The sequence below is a fragment of the Schistocerca americana genome, chromosome 4 (genome assembly GCF_021461395.2).
Source record: "Schistocerca americana isolate TAMUIC-IGC-003095 chromosome 4, iqSchAmer2.1, whole genome shotgun sequence".
Classification (NCBI taxonomy): Eukaryota; Metazoa; Arthropoda; class Insecta; order Orthoptera; family Acrididae; genus Schistocerca; species Schistocerca americana.
Window position 1 is genome coordinate 303,584,934 of NC_060122.1, and position 24,596 is coordinate 303,609,529.

The 24,596-nt window shown below is 42.2% G+C and overlaps 1 protein-coding gene across 2 annotated transcripts in view; it reads right to left on the reverse strand.

The window, feature by feature from the left end:
* The window catches only part of LOC124613050 (selenocysteine insertion sequence-binding protein 2), a 151,060-nt gene that overhangs the window by 89,242 nt on the left and 37,222 nt on the right, over positions 1-24,596 (reverse strand). For both annotated transcript variants that reach the window (XM_047141625.1, XM_047141626.1), the window contains one exon: positions 7,974-9,544. In XM_047141625.1, coding sequence (XP_046997581.1) covers positions 7,974-9,544 — 1,571 coding nt within the window. The remainder of the gene's footprint in view (positions 1-7,973; positions 9,545-24,596) is intronic.

A 24,596-nucleotide genomic window follows, 5' to 3' on the forward strand; every position in this document is an offset into this window, starting at 1 on the left:
CTCCGCCACACACCGTTGGGTGGCTTGCGGAGTATAAATGTAGATGTAGATGTAGATGTACCCAGCAGAATGACACTCTGTCCCCCACTGGTGTAGAAAGTAGTCAGTTGTGTACGAGCTGCACCAATTTCTCTGCTGGGTACAATTGCCGCAATGACTGTAGGGTACTAAGTGAATCAGAGAAGATGAGAAATTTTTTGCCCTGAAAATGCCTCATCTGCTCCAATGCCTTCAGGATCACATGGAGCTCTCCAGAAAATACAGTGTGGGTAAGGGGAAGGCGAATCCTGAACACACATTTGGGAAGACAGTGAAACAGCCAAGGGAGTCCCTTCGTTGGGAGCCATCTGTATACACAATTGTAAAACTGTGATTTCTGTCTAAAATGTTAAAGAACACAAATTGGAAGGTAAATCTGAGAGCGCAATCTTTCTTAAAATTCATCAAATGTAAAACAATTCTGGGCCTCTGTAGAAGCCAACGTGGAGATCTGCTCCAACCTTGCTGTAAAATGTTAAAATCAGCAACACCAATCTCTAAAATGCAGTCCTTCATGAAAATCCCTTTGGGTCTCATCACTAATTGCTGATGACAAAAAAGCCTTTCAATTCGAGATGGAGTAACAGTATAGTATGCAGGTACGTATGGCATGGACAGCATTTTATATGCCTGGCACACAATGAGCAACTGTCACCTGAGGCGAAGTGGTGGCTCAGCAGCCTCAGTGCAAGGGCCCAGTATGGGACACGTTTGCTACACTCCAGTGTCCAGCCAAATCCCTGCATGGTGCACCACATCCAATACCTTTAAATAACATGGTCTTGCAAACCTATATATCGTGCACCCATAATCAGGCCAAGATCGAACGAAGGCTCCATCAAATTGAAGCAGAAAAGTCCTTTCTGCCCCCCATGAATTGTGGCTAAGACATTTTGAAAATACTCATTGATTCAAGGGACCATCTTTTCAGATCTTTAAGGTGTGGTAACCACGAAGTTTCCAGTAAAATAAGAGGCCCAAAATCTCACTTTGCTTTAAAAGTAAAAACAGTGTCCCTCGTCCTCAACTCAGGGAAGTTTAAAAGAGACTGGGAATGGTTAAGAAAAATGCACACAGACTTTTTGGTTGAAAACTTAAAACCTCTCTTCCCTGATCATTCTTACAACTGTTGAAGAGTTAGTTGCGACTGATGTGTTGTCGTTGCAAGCCTTGAAGAGGAACAATAGACAGAGAAGTCATCTATGAAGAAGGAAAACTGGAAACAACAATTAAGTTTGACATAATACTATTAATAGCAATGGCACTGACAGTCACATTTAAACACTACCGTGAGGGACATCTTTCTCCTGCTCAAACCAGAGAGGATGTCAATGACTTGATATTGAAAATAGTGTGGCAAGAAGAAGGATCAAATAAAAATGAGAAGACATAAAAAAAATTCACGGAGCTGACCAAGGATCAGATGCCTCCAAGTAGTATTGTAGACTTTCTAAATGTCAAAAAATATACCCAAAAGGTGATGCCAGCACAGGGAAACCTTTTGTATGGCCACCTCCAGGAAGGCCAGGTTATCAAAGGTGGAGTGATACTTCCCGAACCCACACAGTTTTGTTTGGTGTCAAGAGGAGACAAAATCAAATGGGTAGGGATCTATAAATTGTTGGGAGTTCAAACGTATGGCAAATAATGGGATCCCTTAGGGAAATGGCTGCAAGGGACAGGAAAGGACACCAGGTGTAGCCACTGAGGGACCAAGATGCAACCAACTGCAGATAGTTGTGCATGTGGGAATCAATTATGCCTATCATCTGAGCTCTCAGGTTATATTTGTGTCATTCCAGTGAATGGCAGAGAAGGTTGAGAAGACCAGCCTTGTGCATGGAGTTTCAATGAAGCTCGCAATCTGCAGCATTATCCCAGGAACTGATTGTGGCCCTTTTGTTCCAAGTCAAGTGGAAGGACTGAACCAGAGACTTCAAAGGTTCTGTGACAAGCTAGGCTGCAACTTCCTGGACTTGCATCATAGGGTTGAGAACTGTAGGATCCCTCTAAATGGGTCACACGTGCAATACACATGAGAAGCTACTATTCAAATAGCTGACTGTGTGTGGGGGTGCACCCAAGGGTTTTTAAATTAGGTGTTACTCTCCATCCAATTCAGATAATAATAGCTGTGGGGAACATGGAAGTATCAGTGTACGATCAAAAGAAATGCCTCCCACAGATGAGGGTATTAAAATCCTAATGGCAAACTGCAGAAACATTCTCAACAAAATGCCAGAGTTTGAAGTGCTAATGAAAAGGAGAGAGATGGTAGAAATCTGAAACTGACAGCAGAGATATTTTCGGAGGAAATTTTAGTGTATATCGAAAGGATACGCAAATTGGAAATGGAGGTGGTGTATGTGTCATAGTAGATAAGAAACTCAAATCCACTGACAGAAAATGAAGCTTCATGTGAGATTGTTTGGGCAAGACTCACCAGACTCATCTCCTGATGTAACCAAAAATTTTACAGAAACCTCAGCTCGCTTAAGTTCCTCAATCACCCTTTATCATTGGTGGAGACCTTAATTATCCAACAATTAATTGTGATAATTACAGTTTGTTAGTGGTGGATGTGGAAGGATATCTTGTGAAACATTACTAAATGCCTTCTCTGAAAACTACCTAGAACAGATAGTTAGGAACCCTGCTCGTAATGGAAATATATTGTATCTAACGGCAACAAATAGACCTGACCTCTTTGATAATACCCACTTTGAAATTGGAATCAGTGACCATGATGCGGTTGTGGCAACAGTGATTACCAAAGTACAATGGACAGCTAAAACAAAAAGAAAAATATAAATGTTCAGTAAACTACACAAAAAAAAAAAAAAAAAAAAAAAAAATCAGTAGTGTCATATCTCAATGAGGAACTTGAATCTTTCAGCACGGGGCAGTAACATGTAGATGAACTCTGGGGCTCCAGTATAAAAGAATAGCTGACCATGCACTGGACAGGTATGTACCCAGTAGAATAGTTCATAATCGTAGGGAACCTCCATGGTATACAATCACCATAAAGACACTTCTAAGGAAACAGAGGTTATTGCACAATAGCTGCAAAATGAAGCATAGGGCTATTGATAGAGAGATGCAGAATGAAACATGTTTGGCTCTCAAGAGAGCAATGCATGATGTCTTCCATGACAATTGCAACAGAATATTGTCACATGATATTTCACAAAACCCAAAGAAGTTCTGGCTGTATGTAAAGACTGTTGGCAGCACCAAAGTTAGTATCCACTCAATAGAAAATGAAACAGGAGCTGAAACTGAGGGTAACAAAGCAAAAGCTGAAATGCTTAATTCCATTTTCAAATGTCCCTTTACTAAGAAATACCCTGGAGAATTGCTCCCATTTAAAGCTCGTACCACTGAAAAGATGAATGAAATAAGTATTGGTGACAGTGGTATTGAGAAACAGTTGACATCATTAAAACTAAAACAAAGCTCCAGGGCCGATGTAATCCCTGTCAGATTATACTGAAATTTGTGGCTGAGTTACTTCTAACTATTATCTATCATAAATCTCTGTGCCCAGTTCTTGGAAGAAAGCACAGGTCACACTAATCTACAAGAAGTGTAGCAGAAGTGATCCGTGAAACAACTGTCCAATATCCTTGATGTCGATTTGTTGTAGAATATTAGGACATATTCTGAGCTCAATGAGGGCTCTTGAACAGGATGACCTTCTCCATGCCAAACAGCATGGATTCCGAAAACAGTGATCATGTGGAATGCAACTTGCACTTTTCTCAGATTGACATATTGAAAGATTTGGACCAAGGCAGTTAGGTAGCTACAGTATTTTCTGATTTCTGAAAAGCATTTCACTTAGTACCACACCTATGCATATTGCAAAACGTACAATCATACAGGGTTCAAGTGAAATTTGTAATTGGTTTGAGGACATTTTGGTAGAGTGAACACAGCATGTTATCTCGGATGGAGAGTCATTGTCAGCTGGAGAAGTAACTTCAGTTGTGCCCCATGGAAGTGTATTGGGCCCTTGCTATTCACGTTGTATATTACAGACCTTGCAGAAAATATTACTAGTAACCTCGGACTTTTTGCAGATGAAACAGTTATCTATAAAGAAGTACTATCTGAAAGAAGCTGCATAAGCATTCAGTCAGATTCTGATAACATATCAAAGTGGTACAAAGATTGGCAATTTACTTTAAATGTTCATAAATGTGAAATTGTGCACTTCACAAAACAAAAAAGTATAGTATCCTGTGTCAATAATATCAATGAGTCACCATTGGAAATGGTCAACTCATACAGTACTCGGTTTATTGGTAGAATACTGGGGAAGTACAATCAGTTTACAAAGAAGATTGCTTACAAATCACTCGTGCAAGCAATTCTGGAATATTGCTCAAGTGTGTGAGACCCATACCAAATAGGACTAAGAGGGAGTATTAAACTTGTACAGAGAAGGGCAGTGTGAATGGTCACAGGTTGGTTTGATCCATGGGAGAGTGTCACAGAGATATTGAAGAAACTGAACTGTCATACTCTTGAAAAAACATGTAAACTATCCTGAGAAAGTCTATTACCAAGTTTCAAGAACAGGCTTTAAATGATGCCTCTGGGAATATACTACAATCCCATACATATCACTCACATAGGGATCATGAGGACAAGATTAGAACAATTACTGCATGCACAGGGGCTTACAGTCATTCTTCCCACACTCCATATGTGAATGGGATGGGGAAAAAACCCTAGTAATTGGGATAATGGGATGTACCCAACACCATGCACCTCACGGTGGTTTGCACAGTACAGATGTAGATGTAGGTGAAAGCGATTAAGGTACTGCCTGGATTCTAAGATCCAGACAAGACAGCAATTGATCATCCACTACAAGGTATTCCCAATGAAGCTAGTGAGGGCAACACTGCTTAACTACTTGGGCACATGCAGTCTTTCCCAGGTTTTGAAAGAGAAATTAAAATTGTCTCTTTGCCAAGAGTCAGGAAAGTGACCTGGCGCACAAACGACATTACAATGGCGTGGAGAATATCTTTGCTTCTCTCTGTCAGGTACCATAGCATACTATAATGGATTCTGTCATAACCAAGGCCATGTCATGAGCCACAAACAGTGCAGACTCCAGCTTCCACATGGAAATGGATCAGCTGTATTCTTCATCAGTGGTGGACCACATGTCACAATTGCCCCTCTCAGCAGCAACTCTGTGGTGCCAGAAATCTGGATCCTGACTGGTGGTGGTGGTGGTGGTGGTGGTGGTGGTGGTAACTGGGGCAATATGAGCCACCATAGTCATGGCAATATCTCATAGAGTGGTTTGCAGATTTCCATTCCCTGTTACGGCAGCCACTGGGCACCACCCTCCTCTCCCAAAAATCCTCCTGATGACATCCCATACAGCTGTTCTTTTAGTAGAATGGTTTATGGTGATCAGGAACTGTTGCCACAATATCTTCTTGTTCTCCCTAATAATGCAGCAATGTTTCACCCTCACTAGCTGAAGGTTGTGAGGTTCTTCCCAATTGGACAGCACTTGAACTGACATAGAGCCACCTGCCTGGACCTGACTGGAGTGCACCAAGCATTTCTCCACCAATGTACCACTTGCCTTTTCAGCTGGTCTGTAGACTGTGGAAAGGATGCTTCAGCGGTGTGGTGGACCATTTGGATAATATGATCAAGTTATTCCTGGACACTGTCATGTTGTTCAAACACAGCAAGTTGGCTGTAAAGTGTCCAGTCTGCCCTATGAAGCATCCGCTGTGGTAGATGTCCTTTGGGCATCACTTTGTCTGGCCGGTGAATCCAGACTGGGAAGTGGTCACTTGAGTGTAGGTCATCAAAAACTTCCCATTGAGTTGTATGTGCAAGGGCTGTGGAGTCTACTAAGAGATAAATAGCAGTGAATGACCCTGAAAGAGTGGAGAAGTGCATTTTCAACCCCATGTTTGATGGAGATGCACGTGAGGATGAGAGAAGGCTCTCAATCACTCTGCCCCTGGGTGCATGTTGTTGCAGAGCTACAAAGCATATTATCTGCATTCAAATCACCACAACACATGAAGGGGTGGGGGAGCTGAGTAAGGTGATCATGGAGAGTCTCTTAATCGAGCACCGAATATGGGGGCAGATAAAGTAAACATATCATCAACTGATGACGTACATGTACTGGTACAGCAACAGCTTGCAGGCTGGTTGTGAGGGAGAGAATGGAGGATTGGTAGACCTTGTTGATGAAAATAGTCACTCCTCCTTCAGCTCTCTCTCTCTCTACTGTGGTCGTCCTTTTTTTTAAGAAAGTAACCACATAGCTCAGAGAATTTAAAATGTGTGTCTTAAAGACAGACACACATTGGTCTGCCCTGAGTTAATAGAAGTAGTTCCTCTACACATGTCCTGAAACCATTCAAGTTCCACTGCAGTATAGAAGACACTTTAATGTCGAGGTCATCTTCTGTCTTTCCCCTTGTCTTTCTGCCATGGTGGGGAGACCACAGTAGTGGATGGGGTGGGGAGTGTCACTTGAGGGACTCACTCGTTCCCTCAGTCCCAAATGTCAATGTCCATACTGGCGATAGTATGGTCATGTCAGTCTATCAAACAGGACCATGGCTACATGGTCCAATGGATTTAGAGCAGATCACTTTGACCAGTTAGTCTAAACTATTTAACAACATGATTGAATCTAATTACATGTGAAACTGAACTTTACACTCACAGCTGATTATACTGTAAAACACACACACACACACACAAACCAATTACGTTTATTATTAATCGTATAAGGGACATTTTACATCTTTTTCACTTCAGCAATCATATGGGTCTATTCACCTGACTACCTAAGCAATTGCCATAGATGTCAGGTGAGGAGCTTGTCATTCCTGTCAAATGTGCAGCCGCAATACATTTCTCACACATTATTTGACCTTTAGCATGGACTGTGGTGCACCCCCATTCCATGCAGTTGTAACACGCCACAGAGTATGAGATGTGTAGTCCTACTTTGACGTCAGTTACTATTGTTGTCACACAATCCGGTAACACTGAAAAGCCATATGTCAATGAAAATGCAGATATTTTTTCCAGAGAACTTTTGTGCATTATGCTATATCTTGCACTTCAGCAATCCCTTTGTTTCCCCACTCCTCCTGAAGATATAAGTATTTATATGCATGAAGTTATTACATGTTACCATGCCTTTATTTTAATTATGGATATGATGAACTTCACAGCAATGGATACTGCACCAAGTTGTTTTTGTTTCAGAAGTTTAGTAACTTGCTTCACTGAAACTCTTTCTACAAGTAATAACTCAATGTGCAGTCTCTTAATGCTCTCCATGATCTGGAAATAACTGGGCCACTTTATCACAAGTTGGTTCTGCATGTATGCAAGACTTCAGTGGACACCAGTATGAATGCCTATTTGAAGCATGTAGCATGTCTTCACTTCAGTGAGATATAGTGCAGTTTCTCAACTGAGAATCGCAGGAATGCGGGCCACTGGCACACCAAATTTGGCTGAAAGCAGGGTTAAGTGGTGTTCAGTAGCTCATGGGGGTGTGGTGTTTTAATTACTTAATGTCAGGATCTAATTAGCTTAGCAGAAGTTCACCAATTAATTTAGGCAACTCTGAAGGAGAGTTTAATGGTGGGTAACAGAATGTTACAGTTACAAAAGTTGTTGAAACCACAGAAAACCTAAATCAGGATAATCAGATTAGGATTAGAAGTCTATTCCTCTCTACTATAAGTCTGCCTGACTTGGTAAATCACAAAAATCTTTTCAGTGTTATAATATATTTTTGAGAAGAAATGCAGTATACCTTATAAATCCAGTTTCACTTATAAGTGATGACAAATCAAAAATGTCAGCTGTACACGTCATATACTGTATGAAGACAAAAGTAATTATATACTTACGGCCTGAATTTTCTGCTGTGAATTTCAGTCTTCTGTATTGTTTTTTCATGGTGTGAGGGACTATCACAATCTTCACCTTTGGGAAACTTTATGCATTTGATCTGATGTAGCTTGTTAGATGTATCTGAATCTGTAAAACTGACATTTTCCACACTACCTGTACAATGCTCATTCGGTGAGCTAAGTATAATTTCACATTTTATGGCATTTGATGAAATGTGTGTAGGTTTAATGTCGTCACCAGCAGTGGCTACAGAATGCTGGCCTTGCTTCAAATTTACAATGCAACTACTTTCCTTCACTAAACTAATGAATTCTTGCTTTTCTTTCTTCAGAATCTCTGTTGCAGAGTACAATAAAGATGGCATAAGATCAGGAACTCTTCCTCTTTCATTTGCGTATGGTTGATTATTGTTTATGTGTAGACTGCTTAGCGTGTAGGTCTGACTGTCATCTTCAGCATTCGAAAACTGATTCGTACTTGCTGCTGCAGTCCTGCTATCAGAGGATGGCGCCTCACACTTATATCTGCCTTCTTTTGACATAGCTGTTTCTCCTGACATTGCTTCAATAATTCCATTGTCTGGCACATCAGTAACTGATTCTATCTTTTCTAATTTTATGCCCCCTTCTGTTAACAGATTCATGAATCCTGGCACAGTTTCAACAACTTCACTGTCTAACATATTAGTAACACATTCCAGCTTTTCTAATTTTTTGCACCCTGTTGTTAGTAAATTCCTTGATCCTGGAACTGTTTCAACAGCTTCATTGTCTGGCATCTTACTAAGATGTTCTAACTGTTCTAACTTTAGACCCCCTGCTGTTGGTAAACACATTGACCCTGGCACTGTTTTACCAATTCCATTGTCCGCCACATTAGCAGCAGGTTCCACATGGTTCAGCTTTATGCCTCCTGTTGCTAGTAAATTTGTTGATCCTGGCACTGTTTCAATAACTTTGTTGTCTGAGATATTAGTAACAGGTTCCAGCTTTTCTATTTTTATGCACCTTGTTGTTAGCAAATTCGCTGATACGGGAACGGTTCCAACACCTTCACTGTCTGAACAGTTACAAAGATGTTTTACCTGTTCTAACTTTAGGCCCACTGTTGTTGGTAAATACATTGATTCCGGCACAGTTTTAACAATTTCACTGTCTGGCACATTAGCAGCAGGTTCCACACGTTCCAGCTTTATGCTCCCTGTTGCTGGTAAATTTTTTGATTCCTTGTCTGACACATTGGTAATACGTTCCACTTGTTTTAACTTTTCGCCCTCTGTTGTTAGTAAATTTATCGTTTTTTCTGTGCCAAAACACACTTTCTCTGCTTGAAGTAAATCTGATTCCTGTAACTTCTTCAGCTGATTTTTCAGCTGACGTTCATGAAGAATAACAAGTTTCAGTCTTGTTGGCCTCTTCTTTTTTGGTTTTTCTCTCTTTTTCCCCCGACTACGTTGAGGATTTGATGAATCCAATTCATTGCCACCAAGCAATGAATTATCATTCTTCCTCTCCAAAGCAGTCACTTTTTTCCTTGGTTCTACCACAGCATCTTTCGATTTTACCATCTGAAATAATAACATTACAAAATATTGCATTATCATATTATTGTAGAATTTCATAATACTAAAAGTACAGCTTGTAATTCAGAAGCAATATGCCTGAAGGATCAGAATTTATGCGTGTGAAGAATTATATAACAAATTTTGTTTTCAAACAAGGTTTGTTAAAGTTATCAGGATAGTACCTAGGAATGAACTAAATCAAGAAAGATATTACATTGTTCATTGACAGACACATACAACAAAAGCAGAAAACCTGCTAGCTTTCAGAGTAATCCCTCCTCGAGTTAGAGTTCGCACAGGTCCTCATGTGGATGCACACACATACACACATCATGCGCACATGAGACATGAGAGAGAGAGAGAGAGAGAGAGAGAGAGAGAGAGAGAGAGAGAGAGAGAGAGCGCGGGGGACGGCAAGAGGCAGGAAGAGAGGACAAACATGGATAGCTAGTGGCTTGGATGGAAGCAGCTGGTTTACTGGCTAGGAATGAGTGAGAGAGAGAGATGGCATGTGCATGGATGAGGCATGTGATACATGGGTGTCAGTGCCAGGGGGGAGCAGTGCAAGATGGAGGTGATGAGGAAAGGTGAACTGGGAGAGGGTGATGGACAGATAAAGGAGAGTTGTTGCGTGAAGGGTGTTGGGACAGTTAGCTAATGGAGACTGAGGCCAGGATATTCCAAGAACGAAGGAGAAGTTGCAAGGATAACTGCCATCTGTGTAGTTCAAAAAAGCTGGTGGTGGAGGGAAGGACCTAGACGGCCCGGTTCGTGAAACAGCCATTGAAATCCAGCAGGTTGTGCTTATCAGCACATTGTGCTCAAGTTATGCCACTGGATTGTCTATTATTATTATTATTATTATTATTATTATTATGTGTTTAAAGGGATTAAACTACTGAGTCATCAGACCTTCCTTATCTTGAGAGCAATGTGTACAAAGGTAAAAAGTGAAAAAAATGGAGACTTGGCTATAAAAGTAAGTCAAAGAGTTTAAAAGGGCATGGCAGTAGTTGTAACCTGATAAGTAAAAGAAAATAGGGATAAGCAAGGCAGCATCTTGTACAAGAGGATCTTAAGGGAAGAAAGTATCCTGCAGTCACATGGGGGAGGGGGGGGGGGGGGGGGTTACCCGTCACAGGAGGCGGCTCCCTACAGCCAGTCCTAACATTGGAAGTGGAGGAGTATTACAGCTTAGTGCAAAATCTGCTCTCCCTCAGGATATGTAACATTTGGTAGTGGCTGTCTTGTCATCTGCAAGCATCTGAGATGGTGAAGTAGGCAAGCTGAGAGCAAGCCACATATTAGCAAGTGGGGTGCACTCAATAAGAACATACGCTATTGTCAGAAGACTACTGCAGCTGCAGTGAGGAGAATCTGCCCCATGCAGAAGGAACTATTGGGTGAGTCTCCTGTGGCCAACACATAGTCAGAACAACACTATGGCATCTTCCAGAGAGGCCTGGAAAGATGTACATCACACCTTAGTGAACCCTTTAATCGCTCTCAACTTGTTTTGGGTCATAGTAGCCTGCCATTCCAATTTTCAAAGCCTAAAAATATTGCGTCGAAGTTGTAATCTTAAGTCAGTGTATCTTTAGCTAGGCAGCCAGTGAGTTCACTTCCTGGAATGCCTATGTGGCTCAGTGTCCAGATGAAAGTCACTGTCTTTCCAGAGCTGTAGTGGTCGACCACTAGGTCCTGGGTATTGGTGACCAAAAGATTTTTGGGACAGCACAGGGTTATGCATTTTAAGCAACTCATGGAATCACTAGAGATCATTAGATTTGTCGTTGCCTGGGATTTGATGTACCACATTACCTGAGATATGGCAACCAATTCTGCAGTGTACACACTGCAGGCACTTGGCAGAAAGTGCTTCTCGTGTCTCCCTGCATGTGCAAAGGTGTAACTGACCCTATAGCTGACTTTTGTTCCATCTGTGTAGATGCATACCGAATTAGAATAATCATGGAGGATCGAAAGAAACAGGTGTCAGAGAAGGGCAGGGTCAGCATCCTTCTTGGAGTCTCAAAAGAGGTCCATCCGTAGCACAGGACAGGGCACAGACTATGGGACGAGGGATGGGGGTTGGGGTGGGGTTGTCAAGAGGGAGCTCTACGAACACATACTAACGGAGGCTGCTGGTGGTCCTTCAGTAGACTATCAAGCTAGATCCCAACTGGTCTACATAGTTTTGGACAACGTGCAAACAGTCTGAATTGCTGCTTTTGAAACAGTGCTGAGTGACATGGGTGGGCAGGCATCTGACCGACTGTGACTGCATAACTTGTGTAAAGCTGTTGTCATCTAACCCGCAGTGGTGGGACACCGGCGTCCGTCAGGCGGCTGTCGACAGAGCTCATATCGAAGGCCCTTGTTGCCAACCATATGCCAGTATAGTGAACAGGGTCAAGCAAGCTCAGTATGGACAGTGTTACAGAACCAAAGGCAACGCATCCATAATCCAAGCAGGATACAATCAGCACTTTGTAAAATCTCAGAAGAACTGTGTGGTCTGCACCCCATGAGGAGTGATGAAGAAAATGGAGAGCATTCAGCTTCTTCATGAAAGTTGCCTTGAGCTGGCAGACATGTAGCAGCAAAGTTATCTTGTTGTCAAATGAAACACACAGGAATTGAAAAGTTTCAATGACTTCAAGTAACTGGTCACCAAGATAAATTTCTGGGTACGAGTGCACAGTCCAGAGTCAACAAAAATGAATAACTTGTGATTTTATATGAGAAAATTGATAGCTGTGATTCAGGGTCCAGTCATGGACTCTCCAGACAGCCTCCAGAAGTTGGTGCTCAGTGTCCACATACAGTAAAGAGGAGACTGTGGGGCCCACTGCATTTACAATACCATTGATGACAATACTGAACCGTATTATGCTCAGAACTGAACCCTGAAGGACTCCAGTTTCCCATACATATTGGTTGTTGAGAGTCAAACCTACCCAGTTCGAAAATGTCAGAGAGATAGGAAATTCTGGATAAAAATGGGTAAACTGCCCTTGAAGCCCCACTCATACAGCACAGATAGGATGTTATGTCACCAGGTTACATTGTACGCCTTCTGTAGATCAAAGAACACAGCACTCAGTTGTTGGCAATGCACAAAAGCATTGCGTACTACAGATTCTGAATGAATCAAGTGATGTGACGTGGACCAGAAAGCCTGAAAGCCACTTTGGAATCATGATATATGCCCTCCAACTCTAAGGCATCAACAAAACAGCAGTTGACCATTCATTTGAATAGTATAGATAGCCTATTCATCAGAGAGATTGACTGGTAGTTAGTTAAAATATATGGGTCCTTTCTCAGTTTCAGGATAGGAATAATAATACCTTCCCACAATTGTGAGGAAAATACTCCCTCCCATTAGATGCGCTTAAAAAGACTGAGGACATATTTCATTCTGTTGGCATGAAGATGTGTGAGCATTTGGTTGTGGATTTTGTTGGTTTCAGGGGTGATATCTCTATACTCTTCCGAAGTGTTGCAAGGCTCTCATTCACTAAATGGGACATTATATGACAGACAGCTGTGTGCATGAAAAGATAGTGGGCGGCGCTCAATAAGGTGTTTCTGGGTCAGAAAATGAGCATGGTAATTACTGCAAGTGGACACTTCAGTGAAGTGTGCCATAAAACATTTGGCAAGTACCACAGGATCAATGCAGGTGTTGTCACTGACAAGGATGCCAGGAACTGGGGAGGGTGATGGATGGCCATAAATGCGGTTGAGTTTAGTCCATACTTGAAACAATGGGGTATTGAATCACACAGTTGAGACATTTTGCTCCCAACATTCCTGCTTCCTCTTCTTTATTAAAAACTGAGCTTCTCCCAAAGTCTCTCGAATGCCATTAAATTATCCATAGGGGGATGGTGCTTGTGCTGTTGATGAGCTCTGCAGCATTCATAACAGCTATGACTATATGTTCAGAATACCATGGCACCAGAGGTCATCAGAATGAGCTGAAGGAGTAGCATATCATCACTGCTGCAGCATGAATAATAGTACCAATAGTATCCTGTACCAATGTGTCGATACCTGTCACTCGACTGGCTGAAATAGTAACTGTAGAGGAGAAAGCCTGCCAATCAGCTTTGCAAAGTGACCAACATGGAGCATGTTCCAGATGTCAGTGAGTGGAGAGGGAGAGAACAAGTGGAAAATAGTTGCTGTCACAGAGATCGACATGGATGCATCACTAAATCAGGGGGATGCAAACAGTGAGATCAATAACTGAAAACATTCCACGGGCTACTCTGAAATGGGCTCTAGCTCCAGTGTTGAATATGCAGATGACCATTTCTGAAAAGAAGTGTTCCAGTACTCGGCCTCTCTGAGAAATAGTGTCACCACCCCACAGTGGATTATGAACACTGAAGTCCCCCAATAAGAGGAAGGGGGCAGGGAGCTGTGCCACTAACTTGAACACCTCGTGATCATGGAAAGGTCTGTCTGGGGGTAGACAAACATTACATATTGTCATCTAAACTGATAGGTAGACTCTAGTGGCCAGGCCTCCAATGCAGTGGTAAGGGGCACCTACTCACTGAAAATAACAGACCACACCAGATGCTTCCTTGACATTAATGCAATTGGTGCAGTAGGACTTGTAGTTTTTCCGAGCAGGGAGGTGTGTTACCAGAAACTATTTCCTGAAGCACTATGCCAATTATGAAGTAAGTAGCCACTGAATGAAAGAGTTTGGCCAAATGGCAACAACAACCATTACAGTGCTGTTGAAGGTCTGTTGGAGTCAGGTCTGGGAAAGTGGCGAATGGGAAAGATGGGTGCGATTACTTCATTACCAGGTTATGGTCCACCTGAATGTGTTGTCCGTGTGCATAGGCTCGACTGCTGTAGGGCTGGGGAATGAAACATCTGAAGCCTCAGAAAGCAGTTTATCTTTCTACTTATCCTTCTCAAACATCAATTTCTGTGAAGATTTCCCCATTTTATCTTCCAGGAGCAAAGAGGACCGTACTTTTCTTGCTGGCTGCTGGCCCTTGTCCTAAGGCCAGAGGATGACTAGGCATCTCTGGCCGCACCAATGGTGTGGGAACTGCCAGTACTATAGGTGCAGGGGATGAGGGAGCTCACTCTCAACTGTAGGGCAGGCCCTGGAATATGACCAGGGCAAGAAGGTGTCGTGTGAGTCCTTGTCATTGCATAGGGTGTGGACTGTGACATGACAGTTGCAAAATTGGAGACCATCTTAGTTGGATGAAGTCTTTCAAACTTTTTCCTTGCAGCTAGATAAGTCAGGCAGTCAAGTGTTTTATACTCTTGAATTCTTCTCGCTCTTGAACACTTAGCATTGCAGTGAACAAGGAGAGTGTGGTTCCAAACAGTTGATACACTAACGGGGTTGGTCACAAGGGCTGCCCTCATGGGATGGCTGTTGGCACACCTTACAGATAGCATCATTAGGATGGTGGGAGGACATGTGTCTGAACCTCTAGTACTTAAAACATCTGATCAGAGGAGGAAAATAAGGCCTGACATAATGCCTATAAACCATGACCTTAATTCTCTGAGCTAAAATAATGCCACTGAAGGCTAGGATAAAAGCTCCAGTGTCCATTCTATTATCCTTGGGTCCCTTCTAGATGCAGCAAACAAAATGGACTCCATGCTGCACTAGATTAGTACACAGCTCTTCATCAGTTCGTAGTGTTAGGTTCCAATGGAAGATAACAACTGGAATTCTACTGAGCCTGTTATGAGGAGACATAGTGACTGGTATTTCTCCTAACTTGACACCAGCCTGAAGTGGCCATGATTGGTTAGCGTGCAATGTTTTGATCAGCAAAGATCCATTTCTTATCTTCTCTAGTGGCTCAACCTCCCCAAACCGATCTTCAATATTTTCAATGAAAAGCATTGGTCTCATTGTAGTGAAAGATCTGCCATTAGTGCGGGAACAAACAAAGAAATTGACAAACTGCCCACTTCCATTTCTCATTGTCTGGCTCTCATCTTGAGGAACAGTCAATGACAGAAATGGCGTTGGACTGTAAACTTCCGCATTAAAATCATTGTTCTGGATTGAAGGATGGCCATGCTGGCATGGCCTCCATGAAGTTTGATCTATTTCACTGCGAATCATCCAGCACGATGACACTCATTCCTATCGGAGACTCCCCATGGGCACCACCCCGCCAAGGCAAAAGCCACCTGGCACAGTAGCCATACCCCAAAGTGAACAGGCACCTTGGCTGACACAGGGAGGTTACAGCTCAGGAATGAAGCAGTGTGATCCCTACACTGTCAGGGGGCTACAACCGAGAATGTAAATGACAACCCCATCATGATGGACTGGCTACCATGCTGGATTTTGGGTGCAGAGGTAGATCCACTTGATAGGTAAGTGCAAAAGATAACAGCACACAGTGGAGAGTTAATACATCACACTTTGGTAAAAGTTGGAAAGTGAAGGTCAAATCCAAAACTGGAACCAAAATTTAAAAAGCCAAAAAAGGTGAGGAGAAAAGGTGTTAAAAAAGTGAAAAACCTTCAAAGGTCTGAAGAACAGTCACAAGACCAAGATAAAAATATTGTCCCAATTAAAAAAAGGACTCCTATCAGTCACCTCTTACAACAGACAAGGAAGGGTTGCAAGTCTATTCTAGCCTCCGACACCACAGGGAGAGTGGTCTATTATGTTCTTGACCACCTGCAGTGGCTATTCATTCTGGTGGACAGCTAGTTGGTTGCCATACTGACATAAAAAGCTGTGCAGTGATTTTTGCCAAAAGACAGCACATAAATACATTTGCAGAAAGGGTAACGGAAACCAGAGTCTTATATATCCAATAAAAGAGGAGGTTCAAGAAAATAGGAATTTCAAAGAACTGGGTGGAAAAGTCACTCACAATCCCTTACAAGATAAACACTGCCGAATGACAGAGTGAAATCAGTAAAAAAACATGGATGAAAGACATAAAAGTTCATAATTTGAAAATGATTGAGAGATTAGTTAATAAGTCATAAATAATTCTAAGGGAAAAAGAAAATGGTGGTGCATCGCAAAGGAATTATCTGAATGAGGTGGAACTTGGTAGATGTGATGTATGTGTACAGACAAATAAAAGATTACTATTTTAGAATAAATGGATGATTTATTCAAGAGAGAGAGCTTCACAAATTGAGGAAGTCAATAACATGTTGGTCAATCTCTGGCCTATACGCAAGCAGTTATTCAGCTTGGCATTGATAGAGTTGTTGAATGTCCTCCTGAGGGATATCCTGCCAAATTCTGTACAACTGGTGGGTTAGATCGTAAGAATCCTAAGATGGCCGGAGGGCCCTGCCCGTAATGCTCCAAAAGTTCTTAAGTGGTGGGATATCTGGTGAATTTGCTGGCCAAGGTAGGGTTTGGCAAGCACAAAGACGAGCAATACACATTCTCACTGTGTGCAACGGGCATTATTTTGCTGAAATGTAAACCCAGGATGGTTTGCCATAAAGGAAAACAACACGGGGTATTGAGTATAGTCGACATACCACTGCACTGTAAGGATGCCACAGATGACAACCGAAGGGGTCCTGCTATGAAAAGAAATGGCACCCCAGAACATCACTCCTGGTTGTTGGGCTGTACGGTGGGCGACAGTCACTTTGGTATGCCTTTGGGCTCCAGGTCATCTTCAGACGTGTCTTTGGCCTGGAATCTCATTGACTGGAATAGAATTGTCTTCAATAGTGATGAGTCCCACTTCAAATTGAGCCCTGATATTCAGCAAAGATGTGTCTGGAGATGCCACAGACAGCAAAGGGATACCAACCTGACTGTCAGCCATCATACAACGTGAGTGATGGTCTGAGTGCCATTTCTTTTCATAGCAGGACCCTTTTGGTTGTCATCCTCAAAATACAGTACAGTGGATGTCAATGATATTCAATGCCTCGTTTTGTTGCTCTTCACGGCAAGGCATCCTGGGCTTACATTTCAGTAAATAATGTCTGCCCATACATGGTGAGAGTTTCTACTATTTGTCTTCATGCTTGCCAAATCCTACCTTGATCCACAACATCGTTAGGTCTCTCCCCAATAGAGAATGTTTGGAGAATTATGGGAGAGACACAGGAAAAATAGACAAATAATTATGACTTGTGGAGAGAGAATGTCACAAACACTTTTGGAACTGGAACTGGAACAGTGAAGATTTCCAAAGATAAGCAACATAATTTAATTTTGTTGATCGATAACAAATTGATTTAGCATCAAGGAAAATCATATAGAATGCAGTCGGTGGTCCGTGAATATTTATTACCATTAATGCTAGGATGTTGAGAAGCAACATATGTCATATTATATGGACAGGATACAATAGAAAGAGCAGAATATGAAATTACCAGCAGTACTGGGTTAATTAAATCAGGACATGAGCATTACAAAGACACACAACAAACTGCAACATAAAACACTAGAGCTGCAGCACTGTATAACAGAACAGGATACTTCTCAAATATTAAAGATCTGAAGCTTCCTGGCAGATTAAAACTGTGTGCCAGACTGAGACTCGAACTCGGGACCTTTGCCTTTCACGGGCACGTGCTCTACCATCTGAGCTACCCAAGCTCCACTCACGCCCCGTCCTCACAGCTTTACTTCTGCCAGTATCTCGTCTCCTACCTTCCAAACTTTACAGAAGCTCACCTGTGAACCTTGTAGAACTAGCACTCCTAGAAGAAAGGATATTGCAGAGACATGGCTTAGCCACAGCCTGGGGGATGTTTCCAGAAGGAGATTTTCACTCTGCAGCAGAGTGTGCGCTGATATGAAACTTTCTGGCAGATTAAAACTGTGTGCCGGACCGAGACTCGAACTCAGGACCTTTGCCTTTTGCAGGCAAGTGCTCTACCATCTGAACTACCCAACCTCGACTCACGCCCTGTCCTCACAGCTTTACTTCTGCCAGTATCTCATCTCCTGCCTTCCAAACTTTACAGAAGCTAACCTGCGAACCTTGCATAACTAGCACTCCTGAAAGAAAGGATATTGCGGAACATGGGTTAGCCACAGCCTGGTGGATGTTTCCAGAATGAGATTTTCACTCTACAGCGGAGTGTGCGCTGATATGAAACTTCCTGGCAGATTCATATCAGCGCACACTCTGCTGCAGAGTGAAAATCTCATTCTGAAAACATCCCCCAGGCTGTGGCTAAGCCATGTCTCTGCAATATCCTTTCTTTCAGGAGTGCTAGTTCTGTACGGTTCGCAGGTGAGCTTCTGTAAAGTTTGGAAGGTAGGAGTTGAGATACTGGCAGAAGTAAAGCTGTGAGGACAGGGCGTGAGTCGAGCCTGGGTAGCTCAGATGGTAGAGCACTTGCCCACGAAAGGTAAAGGTCCCGAATTCGAATCTCGGTCCAGCAAACAGTTTTAATCTGCCAGGAAGTTTCATATCAGTGCACACTCCGCTGCAGAGCGAAAATCTCATTCTATTAAAGATCTGTTTTCAAGAACAAGCCTAACAAAACACATCGCACATTCTTCTTTGCCTTCTTCCCACTTTTATACCGGTTTCTCAAGAATCACAATGTTAACATCAAAATAAGTAGTGTACTTATAAAGGTATACAAGCAAATTATTAAATCTGTGTGAGACTAGTGAATAGAACTGGACTGAAGGCAAACAACATTGTTATCAAGTGCCCTCTGCTGATGTAGAACAACGTCAGTTACGTCACATAATTCTCGGCGGGAAGCATTCTGAATGTGTACTATGAAAGTACGTCTTTTGGCTGCATACCTTGGCATTTTTAAAAGTTTTTCTACATAGCACAGAATTTCATAACTTTTTAATTCAAAATCAATTGCTGGCAGCAGGATTTAATTCGTGAAGCTATATTTGAGAAGATGGCAGGATGATTGCTTATCTAGTGTTTCTTCCACAGGACCATTAGACAACAAACCTACAAAAATGAGGTGACATATAGCATGAACATAACAGCCACAAGACAAGGCAATAACAGCCACATGACAAAGAAATGCATGTGTGAAACTTAATGGCCACTGCAATGACAAACTCAAAAACTCCAAGAATGTTGTCCTCAGAGCAAAGCAATCTTATGTTTCACTACTGATACATTTAACTCACTTCATTAACAATAAAAATTATAGTGAAACATTATTTTGAAAATAATGTTATTAGTATGATGATTTAACCAACAATGATGTTTCCAAGATGCTTAATTAATTGAATATTTATCTGACAAATGTCAGAAACTTTAAAACAAATATGACTTCCAATGAACTAGTCTGATTTAATTTAAGAAGTAAAAGCAAAGGTATTTTGCATTTGTATCACAGAGAGATAAAATGTGTTGATATATACAAAAGTAGATGTAGCATTAAAAAAAACTTAGAGATGAGCTGTTATATGAAAACTATATTCTGTATATTCGGATTTCAATTATCTTCAGGAATATTACTTAAAGCTAGTGAAGGGCAATAAAAGGATGTCTGGGAGCTGTTGGAAGACAGAAGCCGAAAATCAGTGAAAACAAGAGGGAGAACATAGTGCATAAAAAGCACATAGTTAATGATTATGTGAAAATATCTGATGCTGCAAGTGAGAGTGTTTGGGCAAAACTCAGTGTAAAGGATGGCCTGCCCCCTCCATCCTCAAATGTAACCAAACACTTTTGAGAAAACCTCAGCTCTCACAAGTATGCATAGAACAGATTGTTCAGAAGTCTCTTCATAATGGAAATGTATTAGATCTAGTGGCAACAAACAAATCTGAAATTTGGCCAAACTCCGCACACATATGAAGAGTGAAAGTGGTGAATGCTCTAAACACCAAATCTCACATTTGTCAGTAGGGGGTAAAAATGAATGAATTTTTTTCTACATAACTTATTTTATCACAAAAATTGAGAAACTATTCTGATATCACAAAATTATGCTGCCCACATTAGCACTGCAAAAAATTAGACAAATTAGAAAATAAATAATTTATTAAGAATGTTCTAAATGCCATACCAGCAAACTGATTAGTTTTAAGTGCCAAAAAGAAAGTTTTTATTCCAAGTGCCATTAATACGCAAGTACTACTTTTTTCACAAGCTGCAACATCGTCCCGAAAAAACACAGTGACCCGTATATGTAATAAGTTTCCTTTAATTTACATCTATGGTCAAAATCTTTTCGAGTAACACATTACCGGTTTCGACCTTTAATGACCATCATCAGATCTGTTTCATAACAACAAAGACTTTGTTTTTATGAAACAGATCTGATGATGGTCATTAAAGACTGAAGCCGGTAATCTGTTACACAAAAAGATTGTGATCATAGATGTAAATTAAAGGAAACTTATTACTACTTTTTTCTTATAATACAATTACAGAAAAAAGGAAAAATATTTTAAACAGTAAAAATGTACAAATAAATTACAGGAATGCAGTCAGAGGACATAGACAATAGCTGCAAATATTTATACAGATGCACACTCTGTCACTTCAAGGCAAAAGTTCAGCAAGTATGAGCTGTGCCAGGAATTTAAAATCTCACTTTGTAAAGCAATTCCGAAGAGATTAAACACACACACACACACACACACACACACACACACACAGTATTTAGCATCATAACACATCCAAAGATGACTGGCATCAGAAATTATCAATGCTGAAAACTAATAACCAATGGGTCAGTGTTGTTTTTTGACAAGGGAGAGAGCAGGATTCCACACAGAACTTAAACAAAAACCTCCTTCTTTATATATATGGTTACTAAAACAATAGAAACTCCAGCAGGAATATCAACACTGTAGGAAAATGACATATTACCATAAAGAAGACATATTAAGTTGCAGACAGGCACAATTAAAGGATACTTTCATAAAGAATCCAACCTGAGACGCTGGAGTTGGCAGTTGTGTGCATGAGGTGTGCTTGTTTGTGTATATGAATGATGTGTTTCTCTCTTTTATTGATGAAAGTTTTGGCCGTAAGTTTTATATAAGTGCCTTTTAAATGTGCCTGTCTGCAACTTAATGCGTCTTCTTTACAGTAAGCAGAAATCTGTCTTTTCCCACATTGTTCATAAGGTTACTTAATAATTTAATGTTTCCATACGATGACGAGAGCCAAGACAATGTTCTGCAATAGTAGATTCACTCAGCTGTTGTAAGTGTGGTGCAACACTTGTGCTGAGTACACGAGTCTTCTACAGTTCTTATAACCTGACCATTATATGGAACATGCCACAAATGCAAGGAATACAGTAAACACCAATCTTATGGAAATCAAGATTATCCTTACAGAACCTAAAAGGACCTTAATCTTAGATGGTGGTCGAAAAATACATTTAACATCATATTTCTGCAAAATCTGAATATTCCTGTTACAAATGCCCCTGCATAAGGCAAAAAAGCCATAGAATTTTGTGCCAACTTGGTGTTACTATCACTCATACCGTGCACAGTTGGTCAATAACACAATACATGTCTGATTTGTCTTTCACTATAATCATTCTTACAAAAAGTGACTCAAGCTCTCAGGGTCTGGGATAATGTGGGGCCTGTGAACCAAGGAACAAAATACTCTTTCAGGCTGAGCCAGATGGTGACAACAATCAGCCTGAGCCAGATGGTGACAACTACACTCCTGGAAATTGAAATAAGAACACCGTGAATTCATTGTCCCAGGAAGGGGAAACTTTATTGACACATTCCTGGGGTCAGATACATCACATGATCACACTGACAGAACCACAGGCACATAGACACAGGCAACAGAGCATGCACAATGTCGGCACTAGTACAGTGTATATCCACCTTTCGCAGCAATGCAGGCTGCTATTCTCCCATGGAGACGATCGTAGAGATGCTGGATGTAGTCCTGTGGAACGGCTTGCCATGCCATTTCCACCTCACGCCTCAGTTGGACCAGCGTTCGTGCTGGACGTGCAGACCGCGTGAGACGACGCTTCATCCAGTCCCAAACATGCTCAATGGGGGACAGATCCGGAGATCTTGCTGGCCAGGGTAGTTGACTTACACCTTCTAGAGCACGTTGGGTGGCACGGGATACATGCCGACGTGCATTGTCCTGTTGGAACAGCAAGTTCCCTTGCCGGTCTAGGAACGATGGGTTCGATGACGGTTTGGATGTACCGTGCACTATTCAGTGTCCCCTCGACGATCACCAGTGGTGTACGGCCAGTGTAGGAGATCGCTCCCCACACCATGATGCCGGGTGTTGGCCCTGTGTGCCTCGGTCGTATGCAGTCCTGATTGTGGCGCTCACCTGCATGGCGCCAAACACGCATACGACCATCATTGGCACCAAGGCAGAAGCGACTCTCATCGCTGAAGACGACACGTCTCCATTCGTCCCTCCATTCACGCCTGTCGCGACACCACTGGAGGCGGGCTGCATGATGTTGGGGCGTGAGGGGAAGACGGCCTAACGGTGTGCGGGACCGTAGCCCAGCTTCATGGAGACGGTTGCGAATGGTGCTCGCCGATACCCCAGGAGCAACAGTGTCCCTAATTTGCTGGGAAGTGGCGGTGCGGTCCCCTACGGCACTGCGTAGGATCCTACGGTCTTGGCGTGCATCCGTGCGTCGCTGCGGTCCGGTCCCAGGTCGACGGGCACGTGCACCTTCCGCCGACCACTGGCGACAACATCGATGTACTGTGGAGACCTCACGCCCCACGTGTTGAGCAATTCGGCGATACGTCCACCAGGCCTCCCGCATGCCCACTATACGCCCTCGCTCAAAGTCCGTCAACTGCACATACGGTTCACGTCCACGCTGTCGCGGCATGCTACCAGTGTTAAAGACTGCGATGGAGCTCCGTATGCCACGGCAAACTGGCTGACACTGACGGCGGCGGTGCACAAATGCTGCGCAGCTAGCGCCATTTGACGGCCAACACCGCGGTTCCTGGTGTGTCCGCTGTGCCGTGCGTGTGATCATTGCTTGTACAGCCCTCTCGCAGTGTACGGAGCAAGTATGGTGGGTCTGACACACCGGTGTCAATGTGTTCTTTTTTCCATTTCCAGGAGTGTATCAGCCTGTAGATACAAGTCAGTCCGAGTAGGCTTCCTATAAATGGCAGGTCCCAATGTACCATCAACGTTCCTCCTGACCACCACATCAAGGAAAGGAAAGGGATCATTCTTTTCCACCTCCAACATGAAAAAAATATCCAGGTGTATTTAATTCAAGTGTTCTAAAAAGTCATTCAAATTCTAACTGCCATGAGGCCGAAAAACAAAAGTCTCGTCTACATATTCGAAGTACACGCAGTTTTTGAAGCTATCAATGCCAAGGCATGTTCCTCGAAGTCTTCCATAAAAAAATTGGGAATAATATGTGACAATGGGCTTCCCACCACAATTCCATCTATCTGTTCATAGTACTGGTAGTAAGTGGAAGTCAACACATGCTGAAATAAGTTCATTAGTACAACACCACACCTAGGCTCAATTAACTGTAATGAATCAGAAAGAAGAACATGAGTGAAGAGAGAGAGACCACATCAAAGCTTACTAGAATATCAGGGTCATTCATACGCATTCCCTATAATCGATGTAAGAAATCTGCCAAGTTCTTAATGTAATGCTCAGACTGACCTAATAGTGGGCTCATCAGAGTAGCAAGGTGTTTTGCTACATGACATATTTGAGCACTAGTATTACTCACAATAAGCCTATGAAGAACAACTTCCTTGTGGATCTTCGGAAGGCCAGATAAACTAGGGAAAACAGCACAATAAGAATTAAGAGTCTTGATACTCTCCTGTTAAAAAAAGACTTTTCTTCAGAAGGTTGTTAGTTTTTCTCTCCACACTTTTAGTGGGGTCAGCTACAATCCTGTAATATGCTGAATCGGACAGTAAGCACTGCATCTTCTGAACGTAATCCTGCTTGTCCAAAACAACTGCAGCATTGCCTTTGCCCGCAGGTAAAATAAAAACATCCAAATCAACTTTAAGTCAATGTAAAGCAGCCTTTTCAGTTGCTGTTATATTACTCTTGGATGGATATGACCCAGTCAACACACGGCATGTCTC